Source organism: Tursiops truncatus, chromosome 4, assembly GCF_011762595.2.
Source record: "Tursiops truncatus isolate mTurTru1 chromosome 4, mTurTru1.mat.Y, whole genome shotgun sequence".
Taxonomy (NCBI): domain Eukaryota; kingdom Metazoa; phylum Chordata; class Mammalia; order Artiodactyla; family Delphinidae; genus Tursiops; species Tursiops truncatus.
Genome location: NC_047037.1, coordinates 116,343,235 through 116,366,586, shown reverse-complemented (window position 1 = coordinate 116,366,586; position 23,352 = coordinate 116,343,235). Strand labels below are relative to the sequence as shown.

At 38.1% G+C, this 23,352-nt stretch overlaps 1 protein-coding gene across 4 annotated transcripts in view; it reads right to left on the bottom strand.

Moving 5' to 3' along the window:
* Window positions 1–22,704, bottom strand: part of USP25 (ubiquitin specific peptidase 25) — a 138,493-nt gene extending 115,789 nt beyond the window's left edge. Inside the window, exons 1-2 of one of the 4 annotated variants that reach the window (XM_073804389.1) lie at window positions 22,241–22,704; window positions 3,249–3,326 (exon numbers count right to left, since the gene is read on the bottom strand). In XM_073804389.1, coding sequence (XP_073660490.1) covers window positions 3,249–3,326; window positions 22,241–22,285 — 123 coding nt within the window. In that variant the 5' untranslated portion in view covers window positions 22,286–22,704. The remainder of the gene's footprint in view (window positions 1–3,248; window positions 3,327–22,240) is intronic. The other 3 variants (XM_073804390.1, XM_019922544.3, XM_019922542.3) reach the window with 3 other exon arrangements.
* Window positions 22,705–23,352: the final 648 nt, after the last annotated feature.

Below are 23,352 nucleotides of genomic sequence, written 5' to 3'. Positions count from 1 at the left end.
TCTATGTGATTCTTAATTTTACAGTATAAATTCACTGTAAACAAAGTAGACTATATAAATAGTAATTCCTTTTTCTATTAATTAAAACTACTAATGTAATGTAAAAATTAATTCTATAACTAATTATCCAATCATAACTTACACTCCTAAACAAATGAACAAACTAAAAAATGTTTTCTGGAACTGACCACACAAAAGGGTGAAAAATAAATATTTAAAATAGTACTTCAGCAAACAAGGACAATAAAAGATATTCCCTTTAGTATGTATGCTGAATGCCTACCTAGAAGCAAACTAACAAGCAAATATCAAAGACTCATAAGAAGAAAACAGCAAAATGGTCTGAAGCTTGATAGAGAGACACACAGAACTCCTAGAAATACTCAATACTATCAAGATGAAAATCCTACCCAAATTAAATACATAAATTGTATGTAGTTCTCATCAAAAGTATACCTGGACACTTTGTTATAAAGCAGAAACTAACACATCATTGTAAAGCAATTATACTCCAATAAAGATGTTAAAAAAAAAAATGAATACCTGGACAAAATTATTCTAAAGTTAATTTAGAAGAAAACAGATGCTAAAAAACTAAGAATTTTTGAAATAGCAAAATGAGAAGAGACTTGCCCACTTATCTCTATATGCTCTCCACAGTTAATGATAAATATAACACTAGCTCTATGACAGCTAAGTGAAACCATATTATGAAATCCAGATATTAGTAATGAAGTTATCTTTGTAACAGAAGGCCATAACCCATAATACTACGTAGGGCTTTAGAAGTTTAGCATACACACGAAGCATAATAGGAAGCCAGTGGAGGGTTTTGGACAGAAATGACATGGTATGACTTACAATTTAAAAGGATTACTCTGGCTGTATGCTGGGAATAGACTATAGGAGAGAATGGGTACAAGCAGAGAGTCCAACATTATTTGCTATCATATTAAATGTGGGAAAGGATAAAAGGAGAAAGAACAGGATGATTCCAAGATTTGAGACCTGAGCAACTGGAAGAATGAAGTCTCCAACCCATCCTAACTCCAATTCTAGCAGCCTTTGAGGAGAGAAAAAATTAGGAGTGCAGTCTGAAAAGCACCACTGTTTTAAACTTTGTTATCTGTCACAACCATTATAAGATACTTAAATGAATCATACAAAATATGGGTTTAGCATAGTCTATAGTTAGATAAGTAAACTAGTGGTAAAATAACTGTAATAACAATGGCTAACATTTATTGAACACTGACTATGTGCCAAGAAATGTGCTAAGGGCTTTCTATATACTCTCTTATACAATAATAATAAGCTGAATGCAGCAGGGATCTACACTCACTTTGGAGGTATAAATAAATTCTCAAAATAAAAAACAGTAAAAGTGCTAAAATCGATCAATGACATTGTGGCTCCCAAAAGTAGACTCCTTGTCAGTATATTGCTGAGAGAGTCAACTCATTATTAAACATCTTACAAATTTATATTGAGCAACAATTAAGGTTTAAGTACACTGTTTTCCTCCCCAGATACTGATAACTGAAACAAAAGTTTAAAAAAAAAAAAAACAAAAACCATGGTCACACAACCTACCTCAAAGGAAATGTGGACAATAATTTAATTCTTTACATTTACTTAATTTAGCATATACTACGTGTTTCCCAAGTTAAAATAAATAAATAAATAAGTGAATTCCCCAAATTTGCCCTGACAAAGTAATGGGTGTAGCCCCACACTCAGTGATAACAGAACGGGAAAGGCAATTTCTGAAAAAAGACATGGAATGATTTAATCATATTTAGCAGAATAAAGAAAGGACTGGCAATCATCTAAATGTCATAATCATAAAAATTGAGGCACAACACTTTTGCTTCCTCTCCAAATACTTACAGTGGCTTCATAACCATGCATTAAAATGCTCCTAACCGTACTGTTTCATTGTTTTCCTGATTGGGGAAAACAGTTGAAGCAAAGCTTCCAGTAAGGGCTTCCCTGGTGGCACAGTGGTTGAGAGTCCGCCTGCCGATGCAGGGGACACAGGTTCGTGCCCCGGTCCGGGAAGATCCCACATGCCGCAGAGCGGCTGGGCCTGTGAGCCATGGCCGTTGAGCCTGCGTGTCCGCCGCAACAGGAAAGGCCACAACAGTGAGAGGCCCGCGTACCGCAGGAGAAAAAGCTTCCAGTGAAAGGAGAAATTATGTGTGGCACTGGGATCAGGCTGCTTGGTTTCTATTCCAAGCTCCTCCACATACTTATGTGATCTTCAGCAAGTCACTTTAACTTCTCTGTTTCCTTATCTTTTAAAAAGGGGATAAAAATAATGTCTACGTCATAGTTATTAGGAGGATGAGTTAGCCACATAAAGTACTTAGAATAGCACTGTAAGTGCTTAATAAGTGCTAGTTATTATCACTACAGTTATGATTACAATCATCCAAAAGATAAATTATTTCTAGAAACAAATGAAGAACTTTTGGCACAAAATCAAAAATGATATAATTAATGTTGTCTCTCAGAGCAACTTGCAAAGGACTGAAGCTATGTGTATGCCTATAGTAGCAAAAATGTTGTACTGCTGTTAGCCTTTGGCAGCAATCTATAAATAAACTTAAAATGCAGTTCTAGTTCTTGAACATCTTTCATTCACTCGCTCTCTTTCAATGTGCATATCCATGTGATTTGACTCATCTGGGTGCCACTGTGTGGAAATGAGCATAACTTTGTAAAATATAACAAAACTCAGGCCCTTCATTTGGTGCATAATAGAACAGTTTGATGTTGAATGTTCTTAAGGTGCAATTAATTGAATGTTAGCCAATTTATATTTCTCCTTCTTGGAAGAAAAAAATGTTAACTTCTGATACTCTATTAATTTTCTCCCACCTCCTCTTCCTCCTCCGCCTCTACCCCACCCTACCCCACACCCCCAATTAAACTCTAAAATCATGTCTCTTGAGTAAAACCAGCCATTAGCACTTGGATTCACTTCCCACCTTTTTGCATGAAAAGTGTTTCACATGGAGAGGTCTTCTTTCACTCCAAGGTATCTTGGAACATTAGGCTGCTAAAAGCTAACATGCTTGAAGTTGCACTATGTTATGTTAAGTAAGGTTCTTAACTTTATAAAAGTTCTTTCCTATATCTCTACTACCACCCATGGTATAATTTAAAAACTCAAGTTTCAAATATGGTAGGCAGTGGAGATGAGGGTGTACTAGAAACTGTATGTCGCGAAACAGAGGCCATACCTTCAAGGCTTGCTGTAGTATCTGGGCATCATTAATCCCAGTAATTTCTCTCAGCTGGTTCAAAAACGTCTGCTGGTGCTAGAGGAAGGGAAAAACCAAAAGTGTTATCTATGAAATCTGAAAATATACAAGGACAAGAAAATAAATGACCTTTGGGAAAAAAACAGAAAACACAAAATAAACTAGAGTGAAAAACAAAAAAACAATAGAACTTGACAAAGACTGAATAAATTTCATTCTTTTAGGAAGAATGAACCATACTGTGGTAGCCCTCATTCCATTCTCATGTTTCTAAAAGCCCATTCTTCACTGCCTAATTTAATGCCTCCCAGCAAGAAAAGAAGTGATCTGCCTGATGGCTAAACTTAACTAAGGAAAACAGGTATTCATTGGGCTACTTTAACTAGGGGATGAGACAACAGAATGAAATCCAGGCAGCCCTACTAATCGCTCCCTCTACCTTAAGTCAACCGGCATTGAGGCACCTAGGACGTTTGGAAAAAACATGCCTTTGGTAGGCCAAGCACTAGGTGGATATATTACACCACGGGGATTCTACCCTATTCAAGGAAAAAAAGGATCATCTCATTTTCCAATCTGTCATAAAAGATCCGAAGTAAAACTGATCACTTGCCCCCATTTGCTTTAAATCTGTTTATACTCTATTGATCTATATAATCGACTATACTCTACTGGAGAGAAAAAGAGGTAGGATAAGATTCTACTACCAAAACCGTTCCCTAAACTTCCCTAATTAAGAACCATGCTCCTCCCTACATCTCTGCATTTCTTTTTCTTTTTTTTTTTTTTTTTTTTTTGCAGTATGCGGGCCGCTCACTGTTGTGGACTCTCCCGTTGCAGAGCACGGGCTCCGGACGCGCAGGCTCAGCGGCCATGGCTCACGGACCTAGCCGCTCCGCGGTATGTGGGGTCTCCGGACCGGGGCACGAACCCGTGTCCCCTGCATCGGCAGGCGGACTCTCAACCACTGCGCCAGCAGGGAAGCCCCATCTCTGCATTTCTTAAAACAAGTTCCCCAAAACTGTAAGATGGCACCATGAAATAAGGAAAGCTCAATGGATATGACATGGAAAACAAGTCACCACTAGAATAAAATGATCTGCTGAAATCTTCTGTCTTCGCACTAAACATTCGTAGGTGACACTCACTAAATGTCACTCAGTGTTTCCTCCTCTAGCATCCTGTCCAAGTTCTAGGTAGGATAAAGGGCAAAGGACAAAGGGTGTCTGCTAAATGACTCTGTGTTCTTTAATAGGCCTTATCTAGTGACTTCCACTTAAGGCCTCACTGAGCAGAACAAAGTCACGTCTCATGTGGCCACTCATACTTGCAAAGGAGGTTGGGAAATGTATTTTTCAGCTAGGCAAAAAGCTTTTCTGCAAATCTGTTGCTAAGGAAAAAGAAAAGAATGTACTGAACAGGCATTGGCAGTATCTGCCATGCCATCAATGAATTTTAATTTCCATAAACATCTTATTAAAAGCTGAGATAACTGAGACTAAAAATAAATTACATAATAAAGTATATAAACAAAGGTCATATAAAATGCCAAAAAGAATCAAAATAGTTGAATAAAAGAACTGAACTGCCAAATTCACAGTGCTGAAACATGAGAAAAATAAAATTCTCTTTAGACCTGTCAACTTTTCTACTTTCATTTTAAAAATTACTATTAGCTAGCAACGGAACCACGACTAACTTACACAATACGCAACATTACAAATTAAAGATATATACAAATTTTATAGAAATTCTCCTTATCTAATTGCAATGTCTTATTTTAGTGAACATAAAATATTTCAAAGATTTTACAAGCTTGTTTGTAATCACCCCTACCAGCACTCCAAACTCCATTCTTTACACAGAATATAATTTTCCTCAACTGCAATTATTCAATCGTGTATCAGGAAAAGACTGTTGAATACCCCAAAGAAATCAGTCATGTGTACAAATGATGCTCGCTATTATTTATAACGCTGGAAAAATGGAAACAATGCAAATGTCCTTCCACTAAGGAAGAGGTTCTAAACTGTAATGTGCAAAAGAATACCTTGATAAATTTGTCAATAAAGAAGATTCCCAGGCGCCACACCCAGAAATTGTGATTCCAGGGCCATCTGGATCTGCTAGGGGATCTGTTAGGGGATCTGCAATTTTAGGAAGCATCTCAAATGATTTTGATATAAATGAACCTAGAAGCACAGTTTGATTTAAGCAAACAACTGTATATTTTTAAATAGCAAATATATAATCTATATAGCAGTTAATCTTTACAAAATCATATTAAGCTAAAGTGGTAAAATACAAAATTTTGTGTGTATATGTTAATAAGTACAAGGTAAGATGTAAAAAAGAATGTAAAACCCAGAAAAGTTTACAGAGCCTGCATTGCATTAGACTCCCAATTCTTCTCCCATCTCTGTACCCACACCCTTTGCCACTTCTCACCTCCTCTCACTAGAAACACGATATATTTCCTTGTTGTACTGATGATAGGCTTGGCCATGTGACAAGCTTTCATCAATGGCATATTAGCAAACAGTATGCAAGCAGACATGAAATGTGCTTGCGTGGTTGGGCTTCCCCTATTGAACTTCTGCAACTTCCTCAAGAAGAACATAAGCTGGGTAGCCCACTTGTTGCCCCAGAAGAATGGGGCATGTGAGAAGAGCCACCCCAACCAACCAATCTGAACACGATGACAATATTTTGGTATGCCACTAACTTTTGCTGTGGTCTGTTACACGGATAGTTGACTGCTAGAGAGTATAATAAGAATACTGAGTATTTTATGAAGAGAAGCAATGTCTAAAACTTTTTTTAATTAATTTATCTATCTCTCTCTCTCTCTCTATCTATCTATCTATCTTTGGCTGTGTTGGGTCCTCTTTGCTGCGTGCAGGCTTTCTCTAGTTGCAGCGAGCGGGGGCTACTCTTCATTGTGTTGTGTGGGCTCCTCATTGTGGTGGCTTCTCTTGTTGTGGAGCATGGGCTGTAGGCACATGGGCTTCAGTAGTCGTAGCACAAGGGCTCAGCAGTTGAGGCTCATGGGCTCTAGAGCTCAGGCTCAGTAGTTGTGGTGCATGGGCTTAGTTGCTCTGTGGCATGTGGGATCTTCCCGGACCAGGGCTCAAACCCGTGTCCCCTGCATTGGCAGGCAGATTCTTAACCACTGCGCCGCCAGGGAAGTCCTAAGACTTTGTTTTCACTTAGTATTTTGTTCATCTTTCACAATAATGTCAGCTAAATATCCTAATAAAATAATTCAGGTGCATGGTTCTTCATCTCATGAATTTTGACTGAAAAATGAAACAATAAAGAGAAAAGGATGAGGGTGGGGAAGAAGGCAGAGTGGGAAGGAGAAAAAGTAAATGTATTTTCTTAACTAAGTTAGCAAGAAACAGGACTGAGATCGAAAGAGGCGAGCTATGAGAAAAATTCTAAGTTTATGGTAGAGAAGCCACCTCATTTGTCAAGTTTTCCCCTTTGTTATTGGCATCTTCCAGCTGTGCTTTTCCTATCTTTGAAAATGTGCACCTTCATTTCCTACAATTATATGTTTTTGTTGCTATTATTTCTGTTGTGATTAAGACCCTGGTCTTCTTTCAAGGTCTGCACCTTCTTATTCACCAAACTTCTGGTCTGATATACCCTGATCCTCAACTAAAAACGTCCTGCATATGGTTCTCTCCTCCTTGACTAGCGATTTTGGATCCAAGGTGGATCTAACCCACTATCATTTCTAGAATTCCTTTTCTGAGCTCTGAGGTCTTCCTTGTGTGGATTTCTTATCTACTAAAGTATAAGGAGGTGGGTGCAACATGTTCACACTGCTGGACCAAGAAGACCAAGACACAATGTTCAAAGAGATTCAATGGCTTGCAAACACTACAAAAATCAATAAGCAAACAAACCAAGACTATCTACAGGCCTTCAGATTCCTTCCTCGATGTAATCTTTACTGAGTGATGACATCCTTAAGTACCTACTACGTGCAAAATCCAGTACTATGCACTTCAGGGAGAAGAAGGCATCAGTAATTTCAATATAAAGTAAGGATCAGAGTGTTTCACAGAAATTCCGTCTCCCCACCCCACCCCCTGCCGTTCATCCTACGTAATGCTGGGTCTGTTTTAAATCTGTTTAAGTAAGACTACAGCATATTTAACATTGGTGTAACTTCTTGAGAATGCAAAAAATGATCACTGGCTTAAGCCAAAACAGAAGACAAGCATTTATTATGCTCCTGCTGTATGCCAGACTGTTTTAAGTGCTTCCGGTGTATAATATCATTTAATACACGTGCACGTGCACACACATAAACCCTCTAGAAAGTTACTCTCATTTTATAACTAATAGAATATTTAAGAGACTAATGAGTACAGAGACAGAAATGACTAATTTTTCAACTTCCACAGCCCATGTCTCTTCCACATTTTCTCTATGGTATCTGATTTTGCAGATTAAAGATTCAGTGAAAATTGAAAACTCAGCCCAAAAATCCATTACTATGCTGACATAAAATACTTAGATAATGGTACAAGAAAACTGGAGTAATGATGACCACAAGGCAGGAAAGCTTTCTGTGTTAAGGGGTGAGTGACTCTTAAGTCAGTCCTTGGTTCCTTTGACTGAATTTCTAAATATAAACAAAACTTGGCTTAGTGCAAAAGAAAGAAAGACAAAGGTTTTCATCTTCAGGGGAAAAATACAGTAACTCTTAGAATAACCTCTAAAAAAACCTCAAAATCTCTAAGAAAAGAAGAAAAAAACCCAATTTGATAGAAAATCCCAAAGTATTCATAAGCTTCAGAATCACATGCCCTAAACTTCAGAATCAGCATTGCTAGGCACCAAATGGTAAACATTTCAAAGTTGCCTATCAATGAAAGGATTAACTATACTACTGCCTTTAAGGTACATAACCATACATATATCTATTTTTACAAATACCTTCTGCATATACCTAATTAACACTGAACTGCCTTACTTCATGTTATCTCTTACCATAACAAAAAGTTCCCAAACTTCATTGACAGATAATTTCAAGTACATAATATATCCTTCAAGTACATCTTTGTAAGACCCAAACCTGCCTCTAACCAGATATATAAGAAAAAAAAAAAAACTTCATTTCATTAGTCTTTTTTATTTTTATTCGTAATTTTAAGGAGGACAACATGATGACCTTTCATTTCCCGTCATATGTAATAATCTATGACCTCTCTGAGGAATTTTCCTACAGTACAACCCTTCTCATGACTTAAAGGGCCCTTTGCATGCCCCAGCTATCTCTAGCTTCACCCTGCACTACTTTCCCCTTCTTCCTCTTCCCTCTTTCATTAGGGTCTACAAAATACTATTCAACTTCCTAATTCAAAGGTCTAACCTTTCTGTTAAGGTTAGAGGTTCCCCTGACACTTACCACAGATTGTAATAACATACTATGTTAATCACCAGACTCTAAATCAAAGAGAGCACAAGACTTTCTATTTCGCTCATCACTGTGTTCCCGATAACTAACTAGTACAGTGTCTGGCACACAGTAGGAACTCAATAAATATTGACTGAATAAATGAATATAGCAGAGTTTGCAGAGGTGAACTGGAGTAAGTCAGATCACAGGGCTTGAACTCATCCACAGGAAGGAGGTACAAACTAATTACTGGAGATGGGAACAAGAAGCATGCGTAAATCACGCCGCTTAGCAAATTTTCTACACTTTCCTACATTGCACCTAGAAGTTCACAGAACACTTTATAACCTAGTTCTGGTCCTGTCAATCCTGCCTGAAGGGGAGTGTACAGTACAATATTGTTCAAATTCCCAACTGCAAATAATTTACATATTAATCTCAAGAATAGTTGGGGTATCCTGTATTTTCCACTGCCAGAGAGCTAAGGTTTATCTCAATCTTGCTGGGTTAACAGCACTTTATTTTTTATTTATTCAAATAAATTAATCACATACCTCTATGGATGTATAAATCTAAAAGTATGCTTTTTTATTCTTCACTATTTACATTTAGCCTTAGAAATGCTAGAAATTCTGAATTTAAAGTCTTTTCCCACCTTTTTATTGAATCCAGAGCTACAATCTTAAGCATTATGTAATCCCCCCAAAAAAATAAGAAGTGAAGAAATGAGATACTTTGTTCGCCCTCAATAAATGTTTGTTTCCATCCTTCCTCACCTAAGAGTTCATACCCTTACCTTCCACTCCAGCCCTTCAACCAATCTAACATCTGCATGATGTCCATGCCCCTAATAGAATCTCCCATCCCTATTAACTGGCAGATATAAGACATGCATCAGAAGTAGAAACTCTAAACACAATTTTCCCCAAATATACTGGTACACAGCGCTATAAGCTAAGTTCACACAAAATTAAATACATATCTTGGCCAAATAAGAACCTAATATCATGAAACATGGTTTCTATGGCAATATGCATTTAGAGTTCCAAAAACCCAACTTGCAAAATCTTTTGGAACTGTGTTTTTAAATTAGAATGCCTACATTATGGAATATGTGGGTAAACAAAACTTCTGTGAATCAAATCATATCCTTGAACTGCAACGTTTTCAGTTTAAATAAAGTATATATTTAACTTGTTTTTGATGCTAATGATCTGGCTGATTCCTAATATACCTCTCTAAGATATATAAAATCTTTGTGTCCAATTAAATCTTTATGTGTCTCTTGGTTTCTGTAAATTTTCATAATTAACTTTCAGTCCAAAAATAAAATCCCTTATACTAATAAGTATGCTTTACGTAGAACTTTCAGACTAGAATACTACATAATTCCTAGCAGCTATACGTGTCACAAACAATTCCTTAAAGCAAATACAGTATTTGGTCACACTAATTACATTCATAATACATCCTACTGACTATTACGAACTCCATTCTTCTAGATATAATGTTAGGTTTAATAAAGCTTTCTTGCCCGGACCCATAAAAGAGCCATTTGCAGAAGCCTTCAGCCTCCAGCACCTCAGCAAACTTGTCTTCCATCCAGTGGGCTTCAATCACAACCTCTCCAGTAAGAACTGAATCTCATACTTGGGGCTTAGTAAGACCTCTCCCAAATGTATTCCTTCCTTTATTCTTTAGAGTTCTCTCTGCACTTTAGTAGCCAATCATCTATTACTAGTTCAAATTACTGTGTAGTTTCTGTGTCCTAACTGGACTCTTACTCATACAACTTCCTTAAAAGCAATTTTTGTATTCTAATACTACGTTAATGATGCAATTCTGTACTCTTAAGAGAGTAAGTCTCAAAAACAATAGGAAGAGGAAAATTAACCATATATGGCAAGTGCTATCCAAGAACCACCGCTTACTGAGCACTTATTAAAAGTGTGTAAGGCACCAGAGATTTCATTATGTGGGCATGATCAATTAAATCACTGGCCATTGGTGACTGAGCTCAATCTCTAGTCCCTCTCCCCTCCTTGAACTGGAGAGTGGGCTGAAAGTTCTAACTCGCTAATCATAGTGGTTGGTTTTTCTGAGGCACAGCTCCCATTCTGAAACTATCTAGTCCCCCAACCAGGAGTTATCTCATTAGCATACAAAGACAGTAAATTTCTGTGGCAGAAACCGGGAGAAAAGACTAAACATTTACTTTTTATTTTACCACGCGTAGCCTCGTACAGCTACTTGCAGATAACAGAAGGCACCAAATTGTTTGGTTTCTTTGTCCTTGCTCATGGACTTGTCTTCGTTTAGAATGCTACCTTCAATCTCCCCATACATCTTCAACATTACCTCCTCTATGAGGCCTTTCCTGTTCTTAGAGCCTCTCCTTGGTCCTACCAATATATCCTGTATATACTTCACTTAACTTCTAATATAATGTATGCATTTCTGGCTCCCACCCACCAAACTATAAGTTTTTTTATAGTGTATTATTTATTTCTCTATCTGCTTAAGACAAAGAATAAATGAATGGATGGACATGATAATGAGAGTCGACTGGGTATCTAAGCAGAAATGTACAACAGGAATTGAAAACCTGAAACAAGAGTTTATGTGAGGGTGAAAATTTTATTTTGAAAATACAAACTTGGTAGTAATGAACATATATGACTGAGAAACTACATAATCTCTCAAAGCTTGCAAAGAAGAAAGCAGAAAATCAAAGACTAAACCTTCAAAAACTCCTACAGTTAAGTAGACACATAGTATATGGTATTAACAGCCAAATTTTACCATGCTGTATTGCCCAAATGTAAATAGTTTAAATATATGTACTGAAAGTACACAGCAAAAGCTGACAAGCTTACAAAAATCTTGCCCATAGCTAGGCCTACTTGCTACTGTCTTCTTACCCATCAATTCTCAACTTCTCTGTGTTTGTAGTACTTGTTCAAATATTAAATATTTTTGGCAGCATACTTGAAAAGGTTTAAAACTTTCACCACAACAAAATTCAACAACTCCTAAAGGAAGTGGTAATAATTACAACACAATTATTATTCCAGTACAACAATACTGTTGCATGGTATCTGCAAAAGGAGTTATCACACTGCACAGTAGTATCTCACCCTCTTGATTATCCAGGCACTAAGACATGCTCACAGGCAAAATATTGACAAGTTCCAATACATAATATTTATATGGCACTAACTTAAAAGTAAGCTATAATTGTTACCTCTTATTCACAGCAAGTGTATTCCACTCTACACTAAATCACAAAACCTGTTCAGTTCAACATTCTGCTTAAGAGATACTAGAATAATTACAATACATTTACTAAGCTATAGCAAAAAAAAAAGTTTTAAACTATGATCATTCTTGGTGGCACATCTCTGAAGATTTGACAACAAAAAGGCTGAGAACACTACTCTTAAGACAAAGGCTATCAAATAAGTACCAGGGTCACAGATGGAATGTGGATGACAGCAGCAATAAAATCTATTCCGAATGTTTAATAAAGATATTTTACAAGAATATCCTGATATACATACATTACTTTCCTTGGCTGAAGCTGCAACTGCCAAGTTAGCTTCTGTAAAACACTACCATCTGTCAAATTAAGCTAACCTTGTTATTCTGTTTTTTTAATTTTGGTTACAACTGAGTTAACAGTTGGTTTTTGGTTTCAGTGCATAAAAGCTACACAATAGAACATAATAAATGTATATCTATTTTATATTTATGCAAGCTTCAGTAAAAATATAATAAAAATACTTTAGTTCAAGAAAGAGTTCCAGAAACCTCCTTTCCTGTCTTCCTTTAAAACAGTCCTAACTCAAGGATAAAAAAATACTGCCATCAAGTGGAGTATTAATGGGAAGGAGAAACTTTTCAATAAAGCTGCTGGTTCTCCAGATGAGAAAAATCAACTCGGACACCTACTTAGACATGCAAAATTCAAATCCAATTGGAATAAGACTTAAATACCAAAAGCAAAACAAGAAAAAGATTACACGGCAATAAAAGAGAGTATCTTTATGAAACAGGTATGAAAGATCAAAATAAAGGAAACTAATTACATATAAGACTAAATCAAAATGGACTCCTATTCATGAAAGAACAACATAAAGGGAGTAAAAAGACATACTGATAAACGGAAAAAGATATTTGCAGAATATGTAAGTTGGGGGAAAAAAAGTAGTATATAAACTATAAAGAACTCCTTCAAATCAAAAAAGGTAAAACAATCACCCTCCGAAGAAAAAAAAACAGAAACAAATGTGAATTTCGCAGGGAAAAAAAGCCTCAATGGTCCATAAACATATAAAAAGATAACCAATTAGGTTATCAACACCAGAATGGTTAAGTTTGTGTAACCATAAGTATAAATAACCACCACATATGCTCATATGCTTCCTTCTCTATCCCACCAAAGCATCACATGCTCAGATACCCTGGGTGCCCTCCCTCTGATGCCACAAGCAAAAATGGAAATATCATCAGTTCTATTAGTTCTGCAGCTTATTACCAACTTGAAGTCCCGGCACCACTGTGGAAGCCCGGAAGTCAGTTCTGAGAATATGTATGGTACAACTAGAACAGGCACAAAGAGTGCCCATGACCCCAGGAGGCCTGTGCAGAGAGCTCCTTCTTCCCTCCAAACGCTGGAAATTTTAGACCTGAGGCAGTAGACTGCTGCTAATTTCCTTTCAACCCATTTCCTTGGCCCTGTCCTGACCCAAAGCCTTTCTCTAAGGTCTCATGGGAAGACATTAGGGGCCCTCTTTCTGACACACCAAGACCAGCTCAGAGGCCTCAGTGGAGGATACAGCAAGCCCCACACCTCCAGCCCAAGCTTGCATGTATTCTGGCTCAAATTATGATGCATAAACTTTTATATATGCAGGTGTATGGTTGGTTCTCACATTAGTGCAAGCACAGCATCAGATCCCGGCCACTAATGGTTCTTCATTCCTGGTCCCTCTCTCTATACTCCTCCCCCACATCCTTCCTCTTCACTAAGGACCTAGCTCTCAGCTCTGCAGCCAAACCTGTCCTCAAAGTTAGTGCCACTCACCCCAACAGAGCCACTTCCAGGCTGAACACCACCAACAAAAACCCAACAAATAATAAGTTTCTAGTTCAAAACAAGCTATTCTTCTGTCTCATTCTCACATGGACCAAAAACCGTAAGAAAAGTCTTTCTCTGCTCAATTGTTTACCTGTCCACAGTTCATCCCACCCCATCATTGGTCCCCCAAGTTCTTTCCAAACTTCCAAGCTAACTACAATGTGAAAGTACTTTTGTACCCTGTGGGGAAAAATACACATCATAAAGATTATTCTTGTGTGTGCTATTAATTATTAAAGTGATTAATGTTAGTCTGAGGCATGAAGAAGAAAAGGCTTTTCATTCCTCAGTAGTGAGCATTCTTTATGAGGTATTACTTTAAAAAATATAAAATGAAGGAAAAATTGTGCAATTTCATTTTGTTTTGTAAGCATATCAGTACATGCTCCTAAGTGTTTTACCTCTAGGAACATCTTTAACTTTTTTGCCATTTTCAGACTTGGAAAAATAAGTAGCTTTTGTTATTGCTGATCCTGTGAGAATGTAAAACTGAATAATAAATGAGAAACAATACTTAAAAGTCATCCAAAAATAGCCAATAAGCACATGAAAAGATGTCCAAAACCATTAGTCATTAGGGAAATACACATTGACACCACTACATACTCATTAAAATGGCTAAAATATAAAAATTGACAATACCAAGTGTTAACAAAGATATAGACCAACTGGAACTCTCATACATTGCTGATGGGAATGTACAATGGTATAACCATTTTGAATAAACATTTAGCCATATCTTACAACAATTCCACTCCTATGTATTTGTCCAAGAGAAATACTTTAGAAGTATATCAGGTAACAAAGTAACGAACTGTCCTTTAAAAACAGCAATAAAGAAGGATGTGAGGCAGTTAACAGAGATACCATAAAACATTACTAAAACTGGATGGAGAAATCATGGGGAAAATAAGGGAGGAGGATTAAAATGAAGTCATCGATAAGTTTTTCCACAGACAAAAGGCAGGCTGGGACTTCCTTGGTGGTGCAGTGGTTAAGAATCTGCCTGCCAATGCATGGGACACGGGTTCAAGCCCTGGTCCAGGAAGGTCCCACATGCCACACAGCAACTAAGCCCGTGCACCACAACTACTGAGCCTGTGCTCTAGAGCCCACAAGCCACAACTATTGAGCTCACATGCTGCAACTACTGAAGCCCACACACATAGAGCCTGTGCTCCGCAACAGGAGAAGCCACTCCAATGAGAAGCCTGCGCACCACAACGAAGAGTAGCCCCACTCACCACAACTAGAGAAAGCCCGCGCAGCAACAAAGAGCCAATGCAGCCAATAAATTAATTAATTAATTAATTTTTTTACAAAGGCAGGCTAAGGACATGGCGGGGGGGTGGGGGGCAAGGACCATAGGGTCCTGCTCTGTTTCACTATGACAAGATCAGGGTGTAGCAAGAAAACTCTGGATAGCTGTTTATAAAGGTCTCCTAGGGTGACATTAGCTTAGAAATTATTACATTTAAGGGTGTGATCTTATACTATCAGTGTCCCAGAATAGACTGGCATGTTTTAGTTCACAAGAGTAAAAAACAAGAAAGAAAATAAACCAAACCATTTGTTCATTTGTTAGGGGGTGAAGCCGAAAAAATAAATAAATTTAAAAAAAAATAAATAAAAGCAGCAATAAAACAAAAACATCCACTATCATCACTTCTAAACAACATTTATCATATGTCTTACCTAGTATAAGAAAAAATGAAATTATAGGCATAGAAATTGCAAATAAATAAAACTGTCATGATTTATTTATGATATCTTTTATGTAGACATTCCAAAATTATCTATGGAAGTATTAGAATAAAGTTTAGCAAGGTGGCTAAATATAAGATCACTATCCAAAAGCTAGCTGCATTCATACACACCAGTAACAAATAACAAACATTTTAAAGCACCACATATTATTGTTATCAGAAAGTATCAACTACATAGGACAAACAATGTGTAAGAATTCTACTGTTAAAATTATAAACTAAAAAAAAAAAAAAAAAAATTAAAGAAGACCTAAATAAAAAGAAGTATACCCTGTTCATGGATAGAAAGACTCAATCATAAAGATGTTAATGATCCCAAATTGGTATATAGATTCAATAAAATTACTAAAAAACTCAAACAGGGTTTTTCAGAGAACTTGGTAAAATTATGCTAAACTTTCTAAGGAAGATAAAGTACCATAATACTTCGGAAGAAGAGGGGCAAACTTATTTTTTCAGTACTAGAGATTACTATGAAGCCAAAGCAACAAAGACAGGACGGTATTCACAAAACAAATGACGGAACAAAACAGCAGAGGGTGAAAAAATTTTCCATAAAGCTTTTATATATGACAGAGATGGTCTGTCAGTTCAGTGGGGGAGAGCATTAACTTTTCAATAAGGTAAGATTAACAACAACAAAAAATCATATACAAAATAAAAATTAAATTGGATCCCTACCTCACACCAGGTACAAAATATTAAGTACAGACAGAATAAGATCTAGATGTTACAAACATAACTTTAAAATTCTTACTACTATATAGATGAATTTCATTTATATATCAAGGTGAAAAAAGTTTCCAAAGTTAAAACAACTAAAATTAAAAACATATACCTTCAGGAATTCAGAGCGGCAATAAAAAGGAACTCAAGGGGAAAATGAAAACAGGATTCAAGCTGATTACAATCTCAAATGAAAATGGAGGGATGCGATGAGGGGACTATACGGTTAGATATAGGTTCCTTTCAAAGTTCTCACTTGTGTTTTAAGTAGTGCATTCAATGTGTGCTTATCATTAAAGATTAATATGCTATTTCATAAGTAAATAAAAACATTTGCATAGAGAGCTGATCATGATCCAACGTTTATGATTAATTCAATTCTGTGTACTTCAGAACCAACTAGTGTATACATTATTAAAACAAATCCACAAAAAAATATCTCACCACCTGTGGAGGGAGTAAATGCAGAATTGGCATTACAAAAATAATAATGTAGACAAAGTTAAAAGTTATCCTAGCACATAGAGCAAAAAGGGAAAGAAATTATAAAATGAAATTTGAAGCAAGGTACAGAGATAAATGGTATCTAATATTCAAATAATGTAGTTTCAGAAGGAGAAAGAAAAAAGGAATAGAGTAGAAGTAATAATTCTTAAATATATATCTTTTTCCTGAGAAGAACACTAAAGTTTTCAGATCAAAAATCCTCGCCAGGATGGTTAAAAATACACACACACACACACACACACACACACACACACACGTGTGTGAAATTTCTGCACTCTAAAACCAAAGAAGAAATCTTATAAGCTTATACAGAGGGTTAACAACTTATCTACCAAAAAAAATCAAACGGTATTAAACTACACAGAAAAACATAGTTAAAATTAAACACCTAAACACCTATTTTTAAAAACTTATTAGCTACTAACATGTAACACAATTAAGTAATATTTTTGATGAAAGGTATATTGTAAAAAATTTTAAATATCATCATTTAAATTAGAATTCCATATTATCCCAACAAAATCAAGAATGCTATAAGTAAAAGTATGCTAAACAGTCTTATCTTATTGAGGGCACAGGGAAGGAGAGAAAACTATTAATTACTTATAGAAAAAACATGCTTAAATATATTCGTTTAGAATTAAAAGAGCAGAAAAGGCTCTTTAAATAAATCAAAGTCAGAGGGAAATAAAAGGATTAAATTTGTTATCACTATATATGGAAATGACGAAATCTTACTAAAAGACCAGCAAAAACACAAGTTTGGATTAGATCCATTAGAAATACAAAGATAATTTGATGAAATTACATTAAAAGTAGAGATGTCAGTATCTCTCAGAATTTAAGACATAAAGAAAAAAACATGAAATATTCAAATGACACTATAAGTGTTCATTTAATATATAAATATAGAACTCTATAACTCTCAAAAAAATACATATCCTTTTCATATGATCATTAAAACCTCATGTACAGGGCTTCCCTGGTGGTGCAGTGGTTGAGAGTCCGCCTGCCGATGCAGGGAACACGGGTTTGTGCCCCGGTCCGGGAAGATCCCACATGCCGCGGAGCGGCTGGGCCCGTGAGCCATGGCCGCTGAGCCTGCGCGTCCGGAGCCTGTGCCCCACAACGGGAGAGGCCACAACAGTGAGAGGCCCGCGTACCGCAAAAAAAAACAAAACAAAAGACATGTGATAAAGAGTCAACATCTAAATCTGATTTCAAAGCATTTTAAAAACGTGTAACTGTAAGGACATTTCATATTACAATGAAACAATACATAACAGAAACTAGTATTAACCCTAGTAGTATTCTGTAATCTTAGCTAAAACAATGAAACAGTTTATGAGTAAAGAGGTGTAAAGATTGGCAAAGAGGAGGTCAAATGATAATTATTTGCAAATGATATGGCCTGCATACAAAGAATATTGAAGAATATCAACAGAATAGTAGAACTAATGAAAATTCATTAAGGCAGCTGGATACAATGTTAGAATAACAAATCAAAATTAGGTGAGAAAAGAAAGGAGTAAAAAGGGAATAAGCAGCTGGATCCCTTTCTCTCTGCAAACCAAGTCTTATGCTAATACCAAGATAACCAACTATTTCATACTAAAGAATATCCATTTTATATAATGTTTAGAGTGATTTATATAATGTTAACTGTCCCTTGAAATGTTGTATTATATTTTTATAACTTTAGATAATACCTAAATTAGAAAATACCACATTATTTTAACTAAGAAATTTACCCTGAATTCAGCTTGTATTGTTTTGCAAGTTTTGTTTTAACTCTTAATTTGGTTAATCTGTGATATCCTTCCCACCTAACCCCCAGTATAACTAAGTGAAAGTTGACTGTTGATCCATAAGATTCCTTCTGCCTCCATCCTCTACTATTTCTTTTTTATCCTCCCTGTCTGGAATAAATGTATGCTTTGCTACACTAAACACTCAGATCTTAAAAAGTTGCTCATGTCTAATCATACTAACTTTAAGGCTTTAAAAGAAGATTCAGAGGCATTTAATGACTTGCCCAAGGTCATAGAAAGGTGATTTAGATCAACCCACATCCTAGTCTTTTCACTACACCATCTTTATTCTAACAGTTGTCCACAGTTTCGAGCTTTCATCGTTTCTCAATAATGTTAAATCGTGAGATTCAGTTAGGGAACTAAAATAACCCCTGCGCTTGCATTCCTTTTAGAAAACACTCACTCATTCATCAAATATTTACTGAAACCTACTAAGTGCAGGGAGCTGTTCTAAGCCCTAGGGTGAAATGAAATAGGCAAAATACCTTCCCTTATGAACCTTATGTTTTATTTAACTCAGGAGGATACACTTAATGAAAATAGTATCCAGCTCACTTAACTCTACAAATTAATTTGGTCCCTGAGAGGAAGGCTACTATATTGCTGCCCTAAAGAATCCTTATTTGGTAGTGTATATATGTCAATGCTACTCAGCATCATAGCACAGGAAGATCAGCTTGGTGCTTTGCCACCACCTAGAGGGGTGGGATAGGGAGGGTGGGAGGGAGGCTCAAGAGAGGATATGGGGATATATGTATGCATACGGCTGATTCACTTTGTTCTACAACAGAAACTAACACAGCATTGTGAAGCAATTATACTCCAATAAAGATGTATTTTTTTTAAAAATCCTTATTTGGGACCTGAATCTATGAATCAAATTTCTGAGATGCAAGGATCCTACACTTCGGTAAATATCAAGCACAAAGGCCGAATACACATGTTCAAGAACAAAATTATGACAGATTTTAACTGTAGCTAATCTGCTGCCAACTCCACTTCACCTGTATCATCTTAAACCTCAAAAAAACAGCTCTCTGCAGTTACAATTAATCTCATAACTCCCTGCCATGGCTAAACTTGAGCAATCAAGCAAAGAACACATCAGAGGAAAAGACAAGCCCTTGCCTTATGTTACCCTGTGACAAGCTACTCTGTAGGTGACAAAAGACATATGAGTGTTGTGCTTTTTTTTTTTTTAATCATACATCCTTCTGGAAGAAAAAAAAATCTTGAAAAATAGAAAACTGTTCCAACTACCAAAATATGGCTCTTTATATAAAGCTAATATTATACATGAGCATACAACACACAATTTTTTAAAGGACAGCAGAAAACAGGCTAAGATTTTGGTTATGCAATATGCACTAGGCAATTCTCGTTTTACTAATAATTCATAAAGTTTCTAATTTAAAAGCAAAGAGTTTCACTTTTGTTTCTTCTAAAGTAGTTCATTTCCTAGTTACTAGCTTGAAGTCTACTTCCTAGTTACTAGCACGGTGGATTTAAATTGTCAATTCATTTTAAGTGGATGGTTTAAGGTATTTGAACCTATACGAATATTTTTAAATAGTTCTGAGTAACAAAGTAATAGTATATTGATATAGAAAGCAAACACATTACATGTTTCTTTTAAAAATAATACATAAACACCATGATGGAAGTATAAAAATAAATGCAATTGTATTGCTCTAAAAAAATGTCCACAGTTATCAATGAGATGATCTGACAGACACACACTAAAAACAGCATCATAATGGTAATATTTTAGACTAACAACTACTCCCTTTGTTTAAAGAGGGGACTCAGTAAACTAGGAAACTGGACTTGGTGGCCAGGACCACTTTCAGTAATTTGATTCTTGATTCACAATTTTATGCATAAACCTCTGAATTGGGCAGATCTGCATTACCTAATTTTATGCTAAAGAAGTACTTTAGTACAAAATCAATTTAAAAAACTCACAAATTTCTTGCCAATGTTCAAATTTAAGAGATGTGAAAAATAGTTATATTTCCCACTTTGTAACACATAGCCTTTAATATTCAACTTTGGACAGAACTATAAACAGAAGCGACACCAAACCTATTAAATATTGCTTAGTATACATATGACCACAAGATTCTCCTCTAAGTGTTAAGACTTTGTCATACTCAACATCAAAAACTAAAGTTTAAGGTATTCCAAACAGAATGGAGGGGATTAGGAGATAAACTGTTCTAAACTCCCATTATTAAATCTAGAATTATTTCACTGTAAATAAACTGCAGTCTGCAATAGTCTTCTAAATTAACCAGTACAGCACACAAGAGTTCCAAAGACAAGTTTCCCAAAGCGCCTAAACTAACAATGCACTATCCTTGCTTTCCAAAATTCTTGAGCATCTTCAATTACCTCAAGTACTATAATAAAATTCTAAAAATAATCTCAAAGCAAAAACTTAGCAAGCTGCGTGTATACACATAGTCAGCAGGACAGCAGCCCTTATTCTAAAATCAAGCACAGGTAGGATATCTACAACAGGGTGGGGCATTCACTACTCTCCCAGAAAAATCAAATATACTTTTGGTAGCTGCTCTCTGTAAACGCTGGTTACCCCCATAATTCCAAGACGAGTAAAGCAATGTTTTCCTTTTGCCCAAAATGCTTTTCACACCAATGATCACCCCCCCCCCCAAAAAAAATTAAGTCATAGCCAACTACTTTTCAGGATATGGTGCAAGCCGTGATAGTGCACTTGAGATTCTGAAAGCAAAATCTAGAAAAAAAGTAGCATCTCTCATTACTCAACGTAAAAGATCTGAAACTTCACGCAGATTTTTTTCTTAAGTGAGTGACCATTCGAATGTGTGACTAAGGCAAGAGTAAAGGGTGAACGATGGAACAAGGTCAAACTTAGGGGACAAAGAATTCCTGGAATAAACACGGCCAGAAAGGTTTCCTTAAGGGACAGTTTCTATATTCAAAAAAGAAAAAAAAGAAAAGAAAAAGAAACGGAAGGAAGGAAGGAAGGGAGGAAGGAAAGGAACGAAGGGAAGGAAGGGAGGGAAGGGAGGGAGGGAGGAAGAAAGGAAAAGGAACCAGCCAAATCCTCTACTTTTACACCGAGTCTACCTGGTTAATGTACCTGTCCCGCCAGGCCGACTATTCAATTCTGGTGGAGACCCTTTTGCAAAATAGCAGGCCTGGAATGTTTCTACCTTGGAAATAAAAACTGGGTTCAGAAGGGATGACAACTGGCTATTCCTTTTTTATAAAAGAGGAGGAAGATAAAGTTTAATTAAGAAGCCATATAGAGGAGTGTAGGAATGTGAGGTCGCGCTCAACCAAATACCCGGCACCGTCTGTTACAGGAAAACAATCGGCAAGAAGGAAGTGGACTGAAACACGCTAACTACACCCCGCTTTCCACACGCAGCCCGGAACTGGGCGCGACGCCCCCAAAGCGGGTAGGGGCGGGGGGCAGCAAGGGGGAAGCCCAGGGCAGCGGAGGCCCGGGCGGCAGCGGGGGAGGCCGGGGAGGTCCCGGCCGAGGCGGGTGAGGGCGGCATGTCAGAAGGAGGAGCGGGGCCGGGCCGCACCGGCTCGCGGCTTCGCCTCACCTTCTGCGCCGCGCTCTGCTGCAGCACGTTCTGCTCCACGGTCATGGCCCCCGCAGCGCCGGCGGCGACACCGGCGGCGGCGTCCGGCTCCTCGAGCCTCCGCCGGCCCTGACTGCCACGCTCCGCCGAGCTCCAGGGAGCGGCGCGGACGGCCGGGGAGGACAGCGCCCCCGCCAGCTAGGCGCGAAGGCGATGGCGGCCGGCGTGCGCGGGCACCGCGGGCTGGCGGCGAGGCGCAGACAGCAAGGGCCACGGCGGCGGCCCCACGACTCCGCGCGGCCCGCCTCAGCACGGCTCGTCGGCCGCGGCCCGGGCCATGAGCGGGGCGGCGGACACTCGGCGCGGTAGGGCGCGAGCAAGTCCGGACGCGTCACTCACGCGCTCCTTCGCTGGCGGCTCGCGGGCCACTGCGGGGAAGGGAAAAGGGACAGAGGGAGCGGCCGGAATGGCGCTGTCCTCCTCCTCCCGCCGCGACTCCTCCTCCCCTCCCCTCCCCTCCCCCAACAGTCGTCACCGCCCCCGCCCGGCGGCTCCTCCCGCGCCGAGCCCCGCCCTCCGGCCGCCCTAACCCTACATTATGACCCGCGGGGCGGTGGGGCGGGGCGGAGCCGCCCCGGAGCCCCACCCCCCGTACCCGCGCTCCCGGGGGTGGAGCGAGGGAGCGCCACGTGGGCCGGGCCTCGGAGCCGCCCCTGCGGCAGGTTGCGCGACGCCTGCCCTTGGCTCCGCGATGCTCCAAGCCGAGGCGGGAGGGCAGCGTTTCTCTCTGTGCCCAGAATTTGTTAGATCGCTGGCTTTCCGAACTCCTCCAAGACAAAACATTTCTCTCCAGGCCGCATAACGTCCCAAAACCGCTTTGGGTCCCGAATCCCAGCTCCTTTCTATGTCTCTGGCCTTTCTAGGAATTTCACAAGCAGTATACTCGCCCGAAGGGAAAAGTCAAGTGTGGTTTAAGCAAAAGGCTGTCAGAAGCCCTTATGCTGGAATGTACTTTATTCCTTAACTAATCATTACGTAAATGAATATTGATATTCTCTGTCTACTTCTTTCATTCAAACGTGTGCCAGTCACTGCTAGGCTCTGGAGAAATAAGGTATATTTTCCAAAGGTTT